We start from the raw sequence: 20802 nt of genomic DNA on the forward strand, positions 1-20802 counted from the left end.
GGTGTACAAAGGCTCACCGACTGTCTAGCTGCCCTGAGTCAATTCATCTCCTGGCTCGGCAAACGGGGGATTCCACTCTACAAGCTCCTCAAAAAGACGGACGCCTTCGACTAGACTGAGGAAGCTCAGCAGGCTCTAGAGAGCCTCAAAGCATCACTGATGTCGGCCCCAATCCTCATAGGTCCCGAATGGGGAGGACCCCTCCTCCTCTACGTCACAACGAGCAACCATGTGGTGAGCGCCGCTCAGGTCATCGAAAGGGAGGAGTCGGGACACCACCTTAAGGTCCAGCGACCCATATACTTCATCGGGGAGGTACTCACCGACCCCAAGGTCCGGTACCCCTAGGTGCACAAAACTCCTATACGCCGTACTGATGGCAACCCGGAAGCTCCAGCACTACTTCACCGACAATGAAGTCATGGTCGTCACTTCATACCCGCTCGGAGACATTGTCCGCAACCGCAATGCCATGGGATGGATCTCTAAGTGGGCACTTGAACTCATAGGCCATGACATCAGGTATATCCCCCATACCATAATTAAGTCTTAGGCTCTCATGGACATTGTCGTCGAATGGATGGAGGTCCAGCTACCGACCCCGGACGTCACCCACGAGTACTAGACAATGTACTTCAACGGGTCCGTAATGGTGCCCAGCTCGAGGGCTAGAGTGGTTCTGATCTCCCTAGATAGGAGTAGGCTCTGCTATGCCATCCACCTCCATTTCTCAGCCTCAAACAATGACACAAAATATGAGGCCCTCATCAACGGGCTGCGCATCGCCATCGAGCTCGGCACTACGCGACTCTACGTCCGTGGCGACTCGGAGTTGGTCGTTGACCAAGTCATGAAGGAGTCCTCCTACAAAAACCCCCCTCAAGGCAGCATACTACCAGGAGGTATGCAAGCTCGAGGACAAATTCCAGGGGATTGAGCTGCATCACATCCCCCGAAAGGACAACGATGCCACCGATTTTATCGCAAAATTGGCCGCCAGGCGGGATCCATCTCTGAGCGGGATCTTCATCAACGATCTCCACGAGACATCCGCCCACGTCCTGGAAGGTCCGATCCAGACACACCCCAATGCCAAGCCGGTGCTCAGGGGCTCTAACCCCAGTGCCTCCATGATGATGTTGCCCGCTAACGTCGCCGTGCTAGCACTCGATCAAACCGATTGTTGAGCGCCGCTACTCGCTTACCTCCTCGAAGAGGTCCTCCCACCCGAAAGGACTGAAGCTCAACGGATCGCTCGACGCACCAAGATGTTCATCGCCATCGGTGGTGAAGTCTACAAGAGAAGTCCATCGGGGGTACACATGAAGTGCATCCCTACCAACCAAGGGAAATAGCTCCTCCTCGAGATCCATGCTGGAATCTACGGACATCACGCGGCCCCAAGGTCGCTGGTCAGAAAAGCCTTTCGCCAAGGTTTTTACTGGCTCACCACACTACGAGACGCAGAGGAGGTCATCCGTAGGTGCGAGGGATGCCAATTCTATGCTCGACAAACTCATTTACCAACATAGGAGCTTCAAACCATCCCCATCACCTGGTTGTTTGTGGTCTAGGGCCTCAACATGGTAGGTCCCCTCAAAAAGGACCTAGTCGGCTTCACTCACCTGCTCATAGCAATTGACAAGTTCACCAAGTGGATAGAGGCCAAGCCCATCACCAACATCCGCTCGGAAGAGGTGGTCAAATTCTTCCTCGACATCATCTACCGGTTCAGCGTTCCTAACTGTATCATCACTGACCACGGAACTAACTTCACTAGGAAGAAGTTCCTAGACTTGAGTGATGGATATGGCATCAGGATCGACTGGGCCTCGATCGGACATCCACGTACTAATGGTCAGGTCGAGCGTGCCAATGGCATGGTCCTCCAAGGACTTAAGCCATGCATCTTCGACCGACTCAACAAATACTTTGGGCGATGGGTTGCAGAGGTCCCAGCGATCCTCTAGAGCTTGAGAAGGACCCCAAACCGATCCATAGGGTTCACACCCTTCTTCCTAGCCTATGAAGCTAAAGTAGTGCTGCCCTCTGACCTCGACCACGGCGCCCGAAGAGTGAAGGCTTTCGACCATGACCGAGCCACGAAGGCTCAGCAAGATGCTATCGACCTGCTCGAGGAGGCCCATGAGACGACCGTCATCCGCTCCGCTCACTACCAGCAAACTCTCCACAGGTACCATGAAAGGAAGATCAGGGGGAGGATCCACGAAGTCGGTGATCTCGTACTCCAGAGGACCCAATCAATGAAGGAGAAACACAAACTCTCTCCACCATGGGAAGGTCCCTATATAGTGACCAAGGTGATCTAACTGGGCGCCTACCGACTGAAGGACGACAACGACAACGTTCTCACCAACACTTGGAACATTGAACAGCTACATCGTTTTTCCCCTAAATTCGGTCTTACTGCTTTTTATTCAACACTTGCTCCTATAAAGCACCCCAGCCTGAACACTCTCAGCCTGGGTCGCTCAAGGGCTCCACGAGGGTACAATACAACCTCTCTTTTTTACTATCACATGATAAAAACTTTTTGTCCGAACAAAAGGGCATTCCATTCCTTTGATTACCCTACGTGACTTTGTTTTTACCCTCGACCAAGCGCACCCCGCCATGACCTACGGTTACGAGCAGCCGAGCCTCACGGGCCACGCCTAGGTTCTTAAAGTTGCAGCCTATGGAACGAATGGGCAGGTGAGAAAAAGAAAGGATAAAAACAAAGCTATGCTAGGATAAAAAAACAAGGAACGAATAGTGATTCTATCACAAAGCAGAACTGATGTATTCATTGATACAAAAAACTGTCCACACGAGGGCTCCCCCATGAACTTAATGATTACATTTGCTAACTACTTCTACTCCAAATGCTACAATGGCCGCTCGGTGGCATCGGCTGATGCAAAAGGAGAGGCCACGGCACATGCCGCTGGACATACCCACCACCACAAGGGCCCCGCCCGGTTCTGCTCCCTTGACTTCGGTGAGCGCAATGGGTACCTCAAGGGCGTCGCACCCATAGATGCTCAGCAGAAGAGCATGGAGCTCCTGACCTTCTCATGTAGTCGAGGCAGCTCCTGGACAGGGACGCTGCCCGCCGAAGTATGGCCGCCGTGTGTAACACCTCGGGTGTTTTAAACCCTAAAACAGGTCATGTCATCATATGCATTGCTAATCATTTGGTCTTAGTGAAAACTTTGTTATGCATACACTAAAACAAGTTTACCTTTATGTTGTATGTGTTGACTTGTATGGTTTGAATCAAGTTCGGAATCTTTGTATTGATTTGAATTTCTGAAAACCCTAATTTCAGCATTTAAATTTACCTGGAAAACCCCATTTCAAAATCTAAGCAAATTTTGGGGTTGAGCCTAAAAGCAAAAGTGTAGAGCTTGTCAAGGTGTACAAAGTTGGTTTTTGGAGTTTTCAAAGTTGTTTTATAAAATTTGAAGTAATTTGAAAAGGCGTAAATTCTCAAAGTGTCCCCTTTTGAATTCAAACTTGTATTTCAAAATGTAGACCGAATTTGGGTATGGTTATAAAAGCAAAGTTGTAGAACTTTCAATTTGGAACAACTTTTATTTTTGGAGATTTTTGAGTTACCATGCAATTTTGGGAGTAATTTGAGAAATTTGGCAAAGGGCAATTCTGTTAATATGGTGAACAGTGACCGTGGACGCCACCTCACCGCCGGCGACCTTCCTCTGGCTTCCAGGCGCGCTCGTGGCCACGTTCGGCTTCGCGCTGGCATGGAGAAGGCCACGGCGTGGCTTCCTTTTGCTTCCTGGCCACGCTATAAAGCTTGCGACGTCGTCGTTCTTCTTCTTTTCTTCTCCCCTGTTTTCCCGCCGCCGCCGCCATAGCTCCGTTGAGCTTACACCGTCGTCGAAGCACCTTTACCGTCTCAGCAAAGCGAGCCTCAGTTTTGTCTACTCCTTGTGAACCCACCCAACCGAGCCTTGGTGCCAGATTTCACCGAGGACCGCCGCTCGTTGCCTTTCTTCCTCGCGGCCGGTGGCATCGCCGTCGCGTGCGCTTCACCGTGGCTGTAGCTCTACGATGAGCCTCTGTTCTTGTGAATCCTGGTTCTAGTTTCACCAGGTTGCCGTGATGCTCTATGACCGCTTGATTGCTCCATTTATCCTTGCAGTCGCCGGAACACCGCCATCGACGACCGTTGCTCCGTCGTGGCTGCTGTGCACGTCGACCCACTTCCTCGTTGATCCTCTGGCTCGGCCTTCGACTCCAGCGTGTTCGGGGTGAGCTCTTGAGTCTTCCTAGGCCATTTATTTAACTGCTACCAGTCCCATTTCGCCGGCGTAGCGCAGCCATGCCGCCGTGTCCACCATGGCCAGCGTCGAGCTCGGATTGTGCAACGATCAGTGCAATTAGTGCTACCTCTAGGTGCGCCTTGTCGTCGTGAACACGTTGGTACCCTTGTCATCGCCGTTGATCTCGCCGTCGGCGAGAAATCACCGGTCAGAGCGTCGCCGCCGTGGTCAGCGCGGGAGGAAGACGCTGACAGGTGGGGTCACCCTGTCAGTGAATGATATTTGAAAATGAAAATTTTCTATTTTTTAGAAATGGATAAATAGTGTAAGTTTTTGTTATTTTTGTGTAGAATTAATTAGAGCTCCGAAAATTATGAAAAATTTTGTGTGACCTCTTTGTGATATAAACATTTTAGGAAAAATATGAATTGTTGATTTGCAGTACTTTTTGAATGTGATAAAAATTACTCAATTAATTAATAAATGAGTTTCCATGATTTTTCTAGGCTTTATTATTTATCCAAAAATTATGAAAATTGTTTTGCCACTTAGTTATCATGTGATAAGCCTTCACAAAAATTTTGAACTCATTTGGAGAAAGTTGATTTATTTCATAATTTTTAATTAAATAATTAATTCATTAAAGCAAATAGTAAACCTTAATAACTTAGGTTTTGTTTGAATTTTGAATTGAGTGATGACCTTGGGTCATTAGTATAGAATAATTCTTGATACTTAAAGTAAGTGCTTGAGTTTATAAAAATGTTTAGTAGTTGTTGGTTTGCAACTGTACCGCGAAGGAAAGTTGTATTCAAGTTATTGATTTTTGCATCCATTGTCAAGCATCATGTTTCATATCGCGCATCATATTAAACATGGCATTATTACTACGTGTAGTGAACGAAAGCGAGAACATGGTAGTCAATCAAGTTGTGGAGGAAGTTAATCCGTCTGTTGAGGTCGGATTTGATAATTGTGGAACGTCTCCGGAACCTGAATTTTCCGTCAACCAAGGCAAGCCCCGGATGCATTTAAACCTACCTTGTGTTTTACAAATTTATATCGCTTTTGCTTTTATATACTGCATTAAGTGATTAGGAGTTGAGTGAAAACCTAATTGATGCATTACCAACCTTGCTTTTCAGTATAAACCTTGTTACTGTTTCAATCCGAGAATGCTTATTTATGCTTAGCCATGCTTAGAACGATACAAGTCGGGTGATCACCTGTCACCTACGAGATATAAATGGTTTCTTGGTTATGACTGATTATTTATGTGATCATGAGATATGAGCATGTGGAGTAATAAATCTAGACTGGGCGGACTCGATGTATCGGAGCCACAAGACATGGAGGTCTTGTGAGCGGGTTCTTTCCGCCTGTGTCGATTAAGACACGTCCGTTGTTGAATTGTGTGAGCTGAGACTTTGTAGTACTAACCACATACTCCGGTAAGCCTTAACTTGGCTATTCTATTACGAGAATGGCTACTCGCGCACTAGGAGTGGAGAGATGGCGGGAATAGCATGTACCCACGTGGCATTGGGCTGGATTGGTGGAGTACTGTATTCTCGGGTGGCGCGGACCTGTTCTTGTTTTAGAGCATCTGAGGGTAGGTTGGTATATGTAGGTCAGGGACCAGCATATGTCGTGTGGTCTGGAATCCCCAGCTGGGTTATAATCGGTTCGAATCATCATTGCTCCTCAGTTATGGAGACTCAACTCTCTGTTCATCATCGTAGTTAATAACTGGAACTTGAGTAAGGTTTGAGAAAGTGTTGGATATGAAGTTTCATGATCTCATTACGGATCATGTCAGCTTTGTATATGATCTTTTTGAAGATAAAAATGTTGATATAAAGAATCTTATTAGAGAGCTTTTACGCAAAAGAACTTTGATTATTGCTAAAGCCATACCTTGAATCCCGGAGCCTGCATTCCTGAGTCTTCTCAGTTTTAATTTCGGTTAAGTCTTGTTGAGTACTTTTGTACTCAGGGTTCGTTGACCCTTGTTGCAGGTGAGCCTCATGAGCAGGTCTGTTTTGGACCTTGCTGCATGATGGTTGTTCGATCCGATGACGACAAGTAAATGTGTGGCCTTTGGGCAGGGCAGTTTAATTGTGTGGTTTGTATTATGTTAATAATGCCACTCCACTACTACGGTTTGTAATATTAATCGAACTTAGTTTGTAAGGTTTGAATTAAATGCTTTGTAAACTAAGTTATTGTAAGACTTCCGCTATATTACTCTGATGTATCTATTTGAATAAACTATTGTAATACTGCATTGACTCTATAATGGGATCCTGCTCGGAAATTGTGGATGATTCGGGGTTCTCCGAGGACACCCGACAGTCTTCTTAAGTTATCGGGAACATATGCATAGTCGTCAGAGGTCATTGGACAGTGATAGGTGCATGTGGACCCTATAATTCAGGAGGTTCTGCCACACCATGGCTGGAGGATGTCTCATCAAACTTTATGCACTGGCCAACCTGAGCAGCTGCAAGGGCGAAACCCCCCACCAGCGTAGTCCTGGGCGGCTTCCTCTCCGACAAGGCTCGCCTGGAGAAGATTTACCGGAAGGAGTCCACGTGCGGCTCCATCCCGACAAAAGCCTCGCAGATGGTGACGAAGCCAGCGATGTGCAGTACACTCCAGTGTGCCACCTCCTTCGGCGAAAGCAGCCCCTTCTCGGTGAAGGCGGCTAGCACCACCTCATCTATGCTGGATAACCTCCAGCTCGACATTGCGCTCCGAAATCACAAACGGTTCTGTAAGTTCTCCTTTCCCTCTCCCTTCCCCTATTTAAAGAAGAAGCGGAGCAGTTGAGGAAAGGCAAAAGGATTGGTGCGAGAAACCCTCTCCCTTCCCCCATTCAATGTGGATGGGAAACAATAGGATGCGCCGTGACCGATGGGATGCACCCTACCTAACAGAATGGCACCTGGTCAGATGGGACGTGGCCTGGGTATGGCCCACCACTACCGCACGTCGGGCACAAGAAACAAAGCGCCACCACGCGTAGGCGGCCCTCCGCCTTCCCGAGCAGGACTTGGAAAGGCCCAACTACGGGATCTCCGCCTAGGAGAGACCAACAGGCTTCCTGAGTCGATCGGACGGCTTAGGTGAATGATGAGAGACAGGTAAGGAGTAGAGGGACGCCCTATGTGGGCCATGCCGACTCCGTCACGAACGATGAGAGCACATCCTGGTCGGACATTTCTGCTTGGAGCTCCTCAAACCCCATCACTCGAGTTATCAAGGTAACATTACCAACCCCCACTATTTCTTTATATAATCATTCATTCATCTATACATGCATTCATTCATTCCATACATCCAAGGCATCGCATATGCAGTTAAATGCATCACAATGCTCTGTGTTGCATCACGAAGCGGTAGTTGTCTCATTCAACATGAGCAACGACCGATCGGGGTTCGAAGGCCAGCCCACGAAGGGCTCGAGGCCACCTCACGTCAAATAGAGCCAGGGGAGAAAACGCAGATGAGCCCCGAGCGGCCCTCGCCCAGTCTGCCCCGAAGCAGATAGGGTTATCTCAACCTTCTCGTTTGATCCTAACCTTAAGCCAAACCCACAAAATCTCCATCAAGGGGAGGCCAGCGGGCCACCCGGGTCGGTCTCCGGAACGACCCAGGCATCTGCCGGGTTGCAGGTTAAGGAGCAGTGGAATGCCACATGAGGGCTATGCCGACTCCGTCATGAACAACGGACCCGGATTTCACTTGAACGTGCCCGTTAGGGAGCTCACCAAGTGCGTCACTCGAGCCATCGAGGCAAACAATGTTAGCTCAGCCCCTCCGGTTGCGAAAAACCGCGGACAGGGTAACGCACAAAAACTCCAACCCAACCTGACCCCTACCAAGCCCAATAGGACTCAGGGGCTCAAGGCGCCCGATGCCAGGACCCGTGACTCCGTCTCGCCCGATCCCTAAACTACCGCAGCTGTGCCCGATGCCAGGATCCACGAGCTCCGTCTCGTCCGATCTCTAAAAACTGCCTCAGCTACGCCCGACGCCAGGATTCGCGAGCTCTGTCTCGCCTGATCCCTAAAAACTACCTTGGCTGCGCCTGCTGACAAAACCCCCTAGGCGATTCTGCCCAAATCACCTAGGGGCTCAGGGGCTACACCAGCGGGTGCGCTCGTGCGCACCCGCTGATGAAACAAAACTTCCCCCGTTGGCAACATGAAAAACCCCCCAGACGATTCTACCTAAATCGTCCGGAGGCTCAGGGGCTCCTGTCGGGTTCATAAACCCAGGGTCCCTCATGGACCGGCTTCCCAGCAAAGGCTCAGCCCAGCAGACGACATTGCGAATGACGCACAACTCTTGGGCCGGCCCAAGAAACCTAACGACAGGCCAAAAGGACGATCCAATCTCCGACCGGAAGGCCTCGTTAAGAAGGAACAACGCTCGCTTCCAACTCTAGCCCGCCTCTCCGACCGGAAGGCCTGGCCAAGGAGGAACAACGCTCGCTTCTGACTCCGACCCGCCTCTCCGACCAGGGATGCACCGAACCCCTGCTTATAGCTCTTCTCCGACTGGCGCAGTCGGAGCCGACCGGGACCAACCGACCGGGGACGCCCACTCGGTAAAGACAAGGAAATGGACGCAGCAAGTAAGGCAGGGCACCCAAGTCAACCGCAATACTAAGGACTGTACCCTACACACCTGCAGGACAGTAACCGATAGGACATGTCAGAAGGGTGCCCTGCAACCTTCCAGGCATGCCAGAACCCAAGCAGTGTTGTGGGCGCCGACATTTGCCCTACAGTGTTGTGGGAGCCATCAACTCCCATACCGAACAAACGCGGTAAGCTCCCCCACATGTCTCTGGGCATCAACAGTGTTGTGGGCGCCGTCATACATGGTGAATACGGTAAAACCTCCCACTTGCCTCTGACAACAACAGTCTTATGGGCGTCTACCATCATCTTGTACCCGACGGCGTGGGCAACAAGACTTAGTAGCATACGTACTCTCTCTCTCTCTCTCGTTTGTAAGGCCGTCCCCTTTATCTATAAAAGGGGATGCACTCTCTCCCAACAAGGCAATCGATCAGTCCACAACAACTCGAACAACACACACGATCCGAACGACCAAGGATCCCAACGAACAACAAACGTTCGAACACTTAGCACATAGCGGAGCTCCCGTCACTCTTGGCCCTTTAGACCAGAGTCCGACCGGACCTCTTGTACCCCCATCTTTCTCCCTTCCGTTTGTAACCCCACAGTAAACTTCGAGCACCTGGGCTCCGGAATAAAGTCACCGACCGACTCAAACTGGACGTAGGGCACATTACCTGAACCAGTATAAACCCTATGTCATTGAGTGCTAGGCCACGTCCGATCACAACGAGCAGCAAAACTACAAGTATTTACGTGTTAGTCATTTTCTGCACCGACACTGACACTTCAATTTTCTTGAACCTTTTTAACTTCAGGCATCGCTGAATACCAAGAACACAATTTGCTGAGCAAGAAGCCAAAGTACTATTGGCATGTATAATAAGCAGAGATGTTTAACAGCCAAAGTACTATATAGTTTATACATCTACTGAACAGAGCAGTCAGAATTTATGACATTTTTTGTCTAGAAGGATGTTGAAACAATCAAACAGAAAGCGATGACCGGACATTTCTTTTTGGAAACAAACAACACAGAATAAACAGGTATCACATATTACATAATACATGGGGGCTGTTCAGACATCAGTACACGATACATGGTGGTTGTCCAGGCATCATCTAAATGTTCCACGAGGTAAGGGGACGGTTGGATGCTAGGTGTCTTACATAATTATACATAAAAAAAGTGCTTGGCACAACTTGCCAACGACGCATGGTTTGAGAGGCAGCTTAGGGTGTGTTTAGTTCCCAAAAAATTTTGCGCAGTATCCATCACATCGAATCTTGCGGCACATGCATGGAGTATTAAATGTAGACGAAAAAAAACTAATTGCACAGTTGGGTGAGAAATCGCGAGACGAAACTTTTGAACCTAATTAGTCCATAATTAGACACTAATTACCAAATACAAACGAAAGTGCTACAGTAGCCAAAACCCAAAAAAATTTGGATCTAAACACGCCCTTAGTACAACGCATTGGACACGATGAAAGGCATAGCAGCCCCTGCTTAGATGGAAGACTGAAGGAAGGGTTGACAGCTTGTGAGGTTCCACCGATGTTGGCAGCTTTAAGAGAGGTGCCAGCTCCGATCCGACTCAAAGCTACGAGCGGGTTCACAATCTGGGAATGGCATGCATAGATGTTAGTGTGCACGATGTTGTTACAGGCGTGTTGCTCGAAAGGTATAGTCGTAGCTGTTGGTATACCTCGAAGTAGGTAGAACGGCTCCTCAGAGGAGAAGCTATAGGAGGAAGAGCAACTGTCCGATGCATATCCATGGTACCTTGCACGTTCAAGCCTTTGATTGGCTGCAAATCATACAAAAGCACGATCAGTAAATCGTAAAGACCCCAAACATTCAGTTTGTGACGAAGGTTACCTCTATGCTGCCAGTCATAGGTCTCCTCAAGTACCTCCCTGTCGTAGCCCAGCTCCTCGGCTAATTCAAACAGTGGAGGGGACAGCAGTAAAGATAAAGCGATATCAAATAGAAAAGATAGTAAGGGAGCGTGGTGTTTGTGTAATTAAAGGTGGAACACATGACTATCACCTGTGTCGAAGGATGCAGCAGGATCATCTGCATTGAAATTAGCTGGATCGTCGTGCACCTCGTGCTGTAGAAATTCGGGTGCCTCGGAATAGTTGTAGCTTGCCATTGTGACAGGAAAGACCACGTTGGTCACCCCGTGTGGGCTTGGATATTGTAAACTGATCTCACCAGATTCTGGGATAGTCTTTGTTGAGTGCGTATGCATCGACACGGCATACGCCCCTGGACTCGCTGAAGTTGTGAGCCTGGATGCTGCAGTGACGCTCAAGCAAGGGTCCTAAGGCACTTGGATGGAATGTATGCGGTGGAAAGCCATCAATGTCTATAGCTACCTCGGTTTGCCAGTTTGATGGTTGTGGCACCATATCGGTTTGACCAGTTGACAAGAAGTGCGTTAAAGCCCTCGCCACAAAGAATTTCGGACGATGCAACAAGGTGGCAAATCGAATAACAAAATCGGAGCGGAAGCGTGTGGTGCTTACAGGCAGGGCTACTGGAGACGCGCTCTGCCTGGGGCATTCGGCAAAGGCCCTATTGCACTCGGCAAAGGCTTTACCGAGTGCCACACTCAGCAAAGAGCAAACGACAAAGCCGCATCCGGCGAAGGGTTCTTTGCCGAGTGCCGTTTGTCGGGCACTCGGCAAAGACTTTGCCGAATGCCAGGACGGCCCTCGGCAAAGAAAATTGGCCGTCAGCCGTTGACGGCGTCTTTGCCGAGTGCCGGGTCAGGAAGGCACTCGGCAAAGGATTTTTCAACTTTGCCGAGTGCCTTCCTGATCCGGCACTCGGCAAAGAAAAAAAATTTGAAAAATCCTTTGCCGAGTGTCTTCCTGACCCGGTACTCGGTAAATAAATGTTTTTTTTTGAAAAATCCTTTGCCGAGTGCCTAGCTGAGACGGCACTCGGCAAAGAAAAAATATTTTTTTTTTGGAAAATTCTTTGCCGAGTGCCAGAGCCCTGGCACTCGGCAAAGCTGTGAAACACATGGTAGTGTATACAGCTTTGCCGAGTGCCAGGGTATTGGCACTCGGCAAAGAGACCTGGTAGTGCATTTTTTGGCAGCTTTGCCGAGTGCCAAGGCAAAAGGCACTCGGTAAAGGCTATTTGCCGAGTGTTACACTCGGCAAAGTGACCAAAAATTTTTGTTTTTTTTTTATTTTTTGCTTTCGATCACTGCAAACACAACGTATGACATATATATCACATCCAGCACCTTATATGTCACAATCCATCACACATACCACATGAATCACATCCGTTCACCACATGTCACAGTAATTCCATCCATTATTCGACAGGATTCCACATCATTCAACAAGTAGTTCAAATCCATCACCACATGTCACAATAACACATGCATGACAACAACATTGTCTCGGACAGAAATCCATTGCGAAGAGAACAAGACATGAAACTACAAGCGCTACTCACTGAAGCGGCCCTTGATGTGGCCATCCTGCTGACAACGGGGAAGGAAACATCTGCTCGTTCAGAGTGCCCTGAGCTGGGTTGTTTGAACCCGCCGACTGAAGCTGCACACAGGAGAAGAGATTGCATGAGACAAGATTAGTTGAATAGTGATTGTAGCAATTCCTTGCATGTGTGACATTACTCACTGGAGTAGCAGAGTGAGGAGGCTGAGGTGGACCCATTAACCCAGGAGGCATAGCAGCACCCGTCGTAGTTTGCATCCAGGCAATAATGTCCGCCAACCTTTTCTCCTGGGCGAGTTTGTCGGCCTCCCGCGCGGCCCGCTCGGCCGCCAACCCCAGCTCCAGCTCCTGGGCCCTCCTGTTTGCTTCTTCCACCTGGGCCTACAAATTGTTGCAAAGCTAATGTTACAATAATGCAAAGGAAATAGAGTTGTGTAAAGATCAATGTATGACGAGTAAAACATGAATAACCTGGAGTGTGTCGACCCGGTGCTGTGAAATGCTCAGCCGTGAGCGTATCGCCTGGAGTGAGGAGGCGATCGTGCTTTGTGCTCGGATCTGGGAGAGAGTGGGAGTAGAGGCCGTGTCGATCACGCTGTCGCCAATCCAGTAGCGGCCATGCTTCTTGCCTTATCCAATCCTCATGACGGTGTTTGCATCAATGTTGTCGGTCCGTGGATCGTACTCCGGCCCATGGATCGACCTTGCCGCCGCCGTGTACTCCGTGATTTTCTCGTAGGCGCTCGAGTTTGTGTACGCCTCGGCCGGGTCGTCCGGGTTGAAGGAGACGTCGGACGACACCTTGCCCTTGTGTGCCATGGCAAATGCGACGAAGTTGGAGCACTCTTGGCCTTGATGTGCCGCCGACTGCAAGAACGAAAACAAGATGATTAGAATTCTTTGCCGAGTTCAACGAAAGCAAGAAGAATAGAAACATGACCACGTACCCATGCTCGGGCGTATCCGGAGAGGTTGCGGTTGCCTTGATGGTGTGATACACCTGACATGAACAAACGCCGCTGCCGGGCAGCCACGTGCTGAGCGGCCCACTCCGCGCTTTACCACCTATCCACCATCTTCGCCCAAGCCACGGGGCACCCGTTGCACCACCAAGGAATCACCTACACGTCATCAAGTAGTTGACATATTAGAAAAACAAGTGATTCGTACTTAATCTCAAAAGGAACCAATTTTAATATTCTTTAGCTACCTCAAGGAACTGGGGTTTGGTCAGCGTCAAGTCTTGTTTTCGGATGTCCTTCTTGGTGACCTTCTATCCGAGCTTTGTCCCATAGTAATCTATGATGGCCTGGAGTCGCGCCTCATGATGGACGTCGACGACGCGTTTCCTGCAAGCTCGCTTAGCCACTGCCTCCGCCGTGCCCTCGAATCCGTCGTCAAGTTTGAAGTACTCCTGCATATACAGACATGATGTATGCATTAGTTATGTAGAGTCCAATGAATGCGTTGTATTGAGCCATGTAATGCGAGGAAGACTTACCCAGAACTCCCGAATGACGAGCGCAGCCACGGTGCCTGCTTCCACGTGGGGGGGGGGGGGGGCGGACTCGTAGTGGGCAAACGTGAAGGCGGGCTCGAGGTTCCCGGCATGCATGACCATGCCAGGGAAGTGGGTCCTACATAGGAGACCTAGGATGCCATTGACATGGCGGGAGGCAGTGTTCCCCGACACAATCTCCCACCCCCTGTAGAAGTGATTAAGAAAACATATTAGTCTCTATTTCGATATCAAACATAGCATATGAAGTAAAAGTGATAAAATGCAAAGGCACTTACCTTTGCCCCTCTGGGTGAATCACTAGGCGTAGACGAGTATACGGTCGGTCAGGGAGGGTGGAGGGTCCTCGCAAGTAGACACCTGATGAACTAGAGGAAGCGGTAGCTCCCGTCCCGCCCCCGTCCTCATCCTCATCCTCGTCCGCCTCCTCCTGGACCGGTGTCTCCTCCTCCTCACCCGCCTCCTGCTGCACCTCCTCCTCCTCCTCCTCCTCCTGTTGCTGCTGCTGGACCGCGGGCGTGGTCCTCCTGTTCCTCCTGGTCGTGGTCCTCATGCTCCTCTGCCTCATCGAAGACGTCCCTGCTCCTCCTCGCCCCCTCCGCTGGAGGCTCCTACACCGGAGGCTCCATGGTAGAACGAGCTCAGGTTCCTCTGTCGGCCGCCCGACATTTTTGTTCAGTCACCTGCAATTAAAAAGGAGAAAGAAGTAATTAGAAATAGATGCAAAATAAACAAAACAAAACAAAATTACAAAATTACAAAGTATTACATGTATGTTACAAATAATCTTCATGATCGGGATTAGCTGGATCGTAAGTCTCATCATCACTATCAACCATGTCGAAATAATCAACACTATCCAATGGAGGAATGTTGTCTTCATTGTCATTGCCTACATGTAATCGCTCAAGCATTTGTAAGTCCTTTGCATTTCGCACTTCATCTCCATTGTCATCATCATCAACCATTACATTGTCTACATCCATTCCTATCTCGCCGGTTAAGTCTATCTCAAACCTCCCTTGTAGCCCATCTTCTTGATAGAACTCTCCGTCATACGTGCTTGGGTTGAAGTTGTAATCTTCATCGTTTGGGACAGGTAGTCGGCCGTGTGGCGAGACCTTATGCACAACAAACCAACCACCAAGATCCGGTCTAGTCTTGCAAGCATATGACGTATAATAAACCTGTGTGGCCTGTTGCGCCATAATGTACACATCGTCTCTTGGATAGACAGAATCATGTCGAAATTTGACTAGACCAAGATAAGGGGTCTTCCTCGTTACTCCCGGATCAAACCAATGGCATCTGAATATGACAGGATAAAGATTTGTGCTACCATGGAATGAAAGTTCGTATATTTCTTCAATTCTTCCATAATAGTCTATGCCATCAGTGCCAGGCGTAAAAACCCCGCTATTTGTGGTTCTTCGATTGGGCCACCTCCGCTCGTAGCTTCCTGTGTGAAATCGATATCCATTCACGTCGTAGGCGTCCGATGACTTGACCAGTTGGTCACAGCCGTTGGCAACCTGTCTCAACTCGGCACTGATAGACGCATCAGTTCGGGCCTGCAAGCTCAAGCAGGATACATCGTTATATTAATCGGACGTACGAGCAACAACAAATCGGGGCTAAATTGGACGGTACCTTGGTTTTGAACCAGGAAATAAAATCGGGGCTCCCTTGTCCCGCACCCTTGGAAAGAAGGGTATCACATTCTGGCGGGGTTGGTTCCCTTGAATGGGGCCAGTATTCATGAATGAATTCCTTGTAACGACAAACAAGGGGGTTGGATGTAGAATAGTGCGGGATTATTGAAACAAGTCCGTTGAGAACTTACGCAATATATGGGTCACCTCTTCAAGGTTGGTCAGCACATATAACATGATTTTGTGCCACTCCACATTTGTCAGGGCTTATTGGTCGATGCACCTGCTCTTCCAAGTTGCCCTCAGAAATGGCTGAGGCTCGAGGCATTTTCGTCAGCTTTGTAACGAGGAGGTGGATTATGCACACTTGGAAGGTTGTCAGAATAATACAATGTTGTGAAGTTTGACACCTCCTCCATAGTGAATGCACTTGCAATGGAAGCCTCAATTTTGCCTTTGTTTTTACACTTTTTCTGAAGTGTCTTTAGGCATCTCTCGATTGGATAGCACCAACGGGCCTGCACGGGCCCCCCCCATTCGTGCCTCATACGGGAGGTGCAATATCAGATGCTGCATCGGATTGAAGAAGCCAGGTGGAAAGATCTTCTCCAACTTGCAAAGCAAGACAGGTGCCACTTTTTCCAAGTCAGCAATCACGGTCCGAGATAACTCCTTGGCACAGAGCTGGCGGAAGAAGTAGCTCAGCTCTGCCAGCACTGTCCATATGTGCTCAGGGACAAAGCCTCGAACCATCGTCGGAAGAAGCCGCTCAATCCATATGTGGTAGTTGTGACTCTTCATCCCGTTCACTCGGAGAGTAGTTAAGTTCACTCCCCTCCTCAGATTCGCTGCATACCCATCAGGGAACATTAACGTCTGGATCCATTGGAGTACTTCCCTCCTTTGTCTGGGGGTCAAGACGAAATCTGCCTTAGACCTTTTCCATGTCTTGCCGCCTCTAGGAGCACGCATCTCTTGATGTGGTCTATCACACAACTCTGCCAGGTCCACTCTAGCCTTAGGGTTGTCCTTTGACTTTTCAGTTTCCATGATTGTTCCCCAGAGTGCCTCGGCGACATTCTTTTCTGTGTGCATGACATCAATGTAATGTGGCATAAGAAGGTCATCAAAATAGGGGAGCCTCATCAAGCCCGACTTATGAGTCCACATGTGTTCCTCGTTGTATCCCACGAAGCCATCACCTTCTTGATTCTCCATGAGAGCATCTATCTGAGCATGAACCTCGGCACCAATCATCATCTGTGGTGCAGGTTCTGTCACTACGACACCTTTCGTAAAGTTCTTGGTGTCTTGCCTAAATGGATGCTCGGGAGGGAGGAATTGACGATGTTTGTCGAACGACGAATACTTACCACCCTTCTTGAGCCAGATGAACCTCAGACGATCCTTGCATAATGGACATGGGAACTTCCCATGGACACACCAACCGGAGAATATCCCATACGCTAGGAAGTCATGCATGGAGTACTGGTACCAAACATGCATTTTGAAGGGTATCTTTGTAGCTCTGTCGTATGTCCATACCCCATCCTCCCAAGCACTGACCAATTCATCAATCAGAGGCTCTATGAAGACACCCATCTTCTTCCTCGGGTGTCCAGGAATTATCAATGACAAGAATACGTTCTGACGTTCAAATGCGACGCCGGGGGGGAGATTGAGGGGGATGACGAACACGGGCCAACATGTGTAGGGGCAGCCATCAAACCATAAGGATTGAACCCATCTGTTGTCAGCGCAACACGTATGTTATGAGGCTCTGATGCTTTCTCATGATGAATGCCATCAAAGTGGTTCCATGCTTCACCATCGGACGGATGTACCATCTTGTCAGGATTGTATCGTGTGCCCTGTTTGTGCCATGTCATCTGCTTAGCGGATTCCTCGCTCATGTATAGCCGTTGGATCCTCGGCACGAACGAGAGGTACCGTAAGATTTTCATCGGGACGGTAAGCTGCTTCTTGTGGCCATCCCCAGAGTCTACCTCTAGGTACCTGGAGGATTTGCACTTCGGACAGTACTTTTCATGCTCATGTTCTTTCCTAAAGAGGACACACCCATTCGGACAAGCATGTATCTGCTCGTAAGGCATCTTGAGTCCATCAAGGAGTTTCTGGCACTCGTACAGGCTCTTTGGTAGAACGTGGCCCTCCGGAAGCATGCTAGCAATCAAGGCCAACATACCATCGAAGTGTTGTTGACCCATGTTGATCTCGGCCTTGAACCCCATCATGCGTCCAATGGCATCGAGTTGACAAACCGTTGTCCGATCATGAAGGGGTTTCTGTGTCGAAGACATCATGTCATAGAACGCCTTTGCGGATGCCTCCGTCTCCTCCGCACGTCCATCAGGGATCTGTGCTTGTTGATAGTCATCTAACATGTCTGCAACCCCGCCATCATCATCAACATGCTCGAGGCATGGTCTCACCACTTCCTCTCTCATCCGATGGGCTTCACCGTGGTGGATCCACCGGGTATAGTCCGGCATAAAGCCATGCTTCTGAAGATGTATACCCATGTTGTCCTTCTTTTGCCATTTTCTATTTGCACACATGCTGCAGGGACACTTCATTAGATGCGCTCTATTCGCACTCCTGCCGAATGCACGGTCCAAGAAAGCCTCGGTCTTCTGCCCCCATTCAGTGCTGAAATCACTCAGACTTCTGTATCCCGTGTACATCCACTCACGGTCATCCATCCTCTAAAATAGATATCAACGAGTAACGTAACCATCAACTGCATCTACGTGGTGTTCCTACTATATAATAGGTGAGGATAGGTCCTAATCCCACCCGTGGATGCGTAGACGAGGTTAGTTTCCATGGTCTACTCCGAGCCGAGACAGAATTTCGGCAACACCTCCCCGCTGTTCTGTAGATACACGTCCTGGCAGGGAGAGTGTGTATCCGGAGAACAACATGGAGGTGATGCCAAAACTCTGTCTCGGATTGGAGCAGACCATGGAAACTAACCTCGTCTACGCATCCGCGAGCTGTCCAGAAAACGTGGACAATCCAAAATAGATACGGTTATACATATGCAAAGATCTGCATACTTCCAACCGTATCTCTTTCAGACGGGAGACGCCTAACTGGGTTACACTGATCCACGACAACGATAAGGAAGAGAGGTTATTTATACCTAGGGTGGCGGTGGAGTCAGGCTAGCGGGGCAGTGGCGAGTCGGTGCAGTGGCGAGGCGAGGCTGTGTAGGCAGGACCGCAGCACCGATGAAGACGATCGGGGTCGCCTAGGTACTACGGGTCCCCTCCGACAGGTCCTAGTGGCGAGTCGGTGCAGTGGCGAGGCGAGGCTGTGTAGGCAGGACTGCAGCACCGATGAAGACGATCGGGGTCGCCTAGGTACTACGGGTCCCCTCCGACAGGTCCTGCTCTGCAAAACAAGAAACACAATACTATAAGTTGAAAATTTCGGCAGAACCTCCCATGTACAGGGAGGTTTCCAAAACCTACAAAAAATAATGGCACGAAGGCCGACATTCACACCGGCACGAAGGCCGACATTCACGACATTCACAACGGCACGAAGGCCGACATTCACAAAGGGACGGTGCATATACCTTGGGCGGTGGCGGGACGTGCACGCGCAGAAGAAGACGCCGAGAACTCATCCTCCTTCTCCTTCTCTTCCCCTTCCTCCTTCTTCCTCCTTCCTCCTCTCCTTCCCCTTCTTCTCTTCTTTTCCTCTTCTTCTCCTTCTCTTCCCCTTCCTCCTTCTCCTCTTCTCCTTCCTCCTACTTCACCTCTGCCTCCTCCCCTCCAAGAACCGACGGCGAGGGGGGGCGGGCTGGGCGCGGCCCCCATGGGGAGGGGAGGTGAAGGTGGCCCTCCCTCTCCTTCTCCGGCGGCAGTGGGCCGCTGGCGTTCAGCGGCGCCGGCGGGGGCGCGGGTGGGGCGCGGAGGGGAGGAGAGGCGGGCACGCGGGTGGGGCGGGCAGGCCGGAGCGGCGGGGTCGGTGGCCACCGGCGCGGCGCGGGCCTGCAGCAGCGAGCGGCGGGGCTGGGGGCGGGCGCGGGCGGCGGTGCTGGGGGCGCAGGGCGGGGACACGGCGCGGGGATGGGGGCGCGGGGGTCGCCGACGGTGGCGGGGGTCGCCGGCGGGGGGGGGGCGGCCGGGCGGCGGCGGCGGCGGGTCACAGAGACGGGTGCGGGGTGTGTGTGGCCGATGGGGCTTCGGGGTGGGCCGGCCGTATACATTTCCTTTCCTTTGCCGAGTGCCCGCGAACCGGCACTCGGCAAAGGATTTTTAATTTTTTTTCAAATATCTTTGCCGAGTGCCGTAGATATGGCGCTCGGCAAAGAGTTTTCTTTTTTTTTTTAAAAAAGAAACAACCGTACTTAAAAGAAAAAACCTTACCTCTTTGCCGAGTGCCGTAGATCTGGCACTCGGCAAAGCTCAGATTAAAAAAAATCCGAAATCGTTCGCGTTTTTTTTTTAAAAAACTTTCACCTTTGCCGAGTGCCCCCCTTTAGGCACTCGGCAAAGAATAATTTTTTTTTGTTTTTGCCTCCAAACTTTTTCTTCAGCCCTTACACATTAAGTTGAAGTACATCCTCAATTTTGGCACATTTCTCGATCTTTTTGCTATATATTCTTAATTTATTTCATTTAATTGCATTTTTTCCGGGAAATGTAAGTTTGAACTGCAGGTGCATCGAATCATGGAATTCGACGAGTGGAAAAATAATATTCGCGTTACTTATTGTATTTGAGGCCGTTTCCAGGAGCACGCCCGAAGTTTCAAACATCTCACGCACGAAACATAGTGACAAAATTACGGGTGAAGTGTTTTTTAATTATATAAAATGCAAACGAAGTTCGAAAATCATGAAACTTGGTGACGCGTCTTTACATCATATGTGGAGGCTATGGTAAAAATTTGAGAACATTTCGCGCACGTTGTCACGTAGGATGGTCAGAAACCTACACTGATGGAGAGAAGGCTTCTACTCCCGGTTGGGATCCCCTTTTAATCCCGGTTTCCCAACCGGGAGTAAGAATCCGGGACTAAAGGGTCCTTTAGTCCCGGGTCAGTAACCGGGAGTAAAGCCCCCTCCTCAGTTTAAAAAATAAACGAATTCCTTGAGACCTCGCTTGCGCTGTGTGGGATTCGAACACAAGACCTCTCTCATCACGCGTAGATTCCTTACCAACTCAA

The 20802-nt window shown here is 49.7% G+C and overlaps 2 protein-coding genes across 2 annotated transcripts; both read right to left on the reverse strand.

Annotated features, from left to right (window-relative positions):
- Nucleotides 1-14627: 14627 nt before the first annotated feature.
- Nucleotides 14628-17852, reverse strand: LOC136523444 (uncharacterized). The gene is made up of 3 exons (XM_066517126.1): nucleotides 17551-17852; nucleotides 16151-17347; nucleotides 14628-14631 (listed from the first exon to the last, which is right to left on the reverse strand). The coding sequence occupies exons 1-3, from the start codon at nucleotides 17850-17852 to the stop codon at nucleotides 14628-14630; spliced, it is 1503 nt and encodes a 500-aa protein (XP_066373223.1).
- A 1526-nt stretch (nucleotides 17853-19378) lies between these two features.
- Nucleotides 19379-19840, reverse strand: LOC136523445 (predicted GPI-anchored protein 58). The gene has a single exon (XM_066517128.1). The coding sequence runs from the start codon at nucleotides 19838-19840 to the stop codon at nucleotides 19379-19381; it is 462 nt and encodes a 153-aa protein (XP_066373225.1).
- Nucleotides 19841-20802: the final 962 nt, after the last annotated feature.

This window comes from Miscanthus floridulus, chromosome 18 (genome assembly GCF_019320115.1).
Source record: "Miscanthus floridulus cultivar M001 chromosome 18, ASM1932011v1, whole genome shotgun sequence".
In the NCBI taxonomy this organism is placed as follows: Eukaryota; Viridiplantae; Streptophyta; class Magnoliopsida; order Poales; family Poaceae; genus Miscanthus; species Miscanthus floridulus.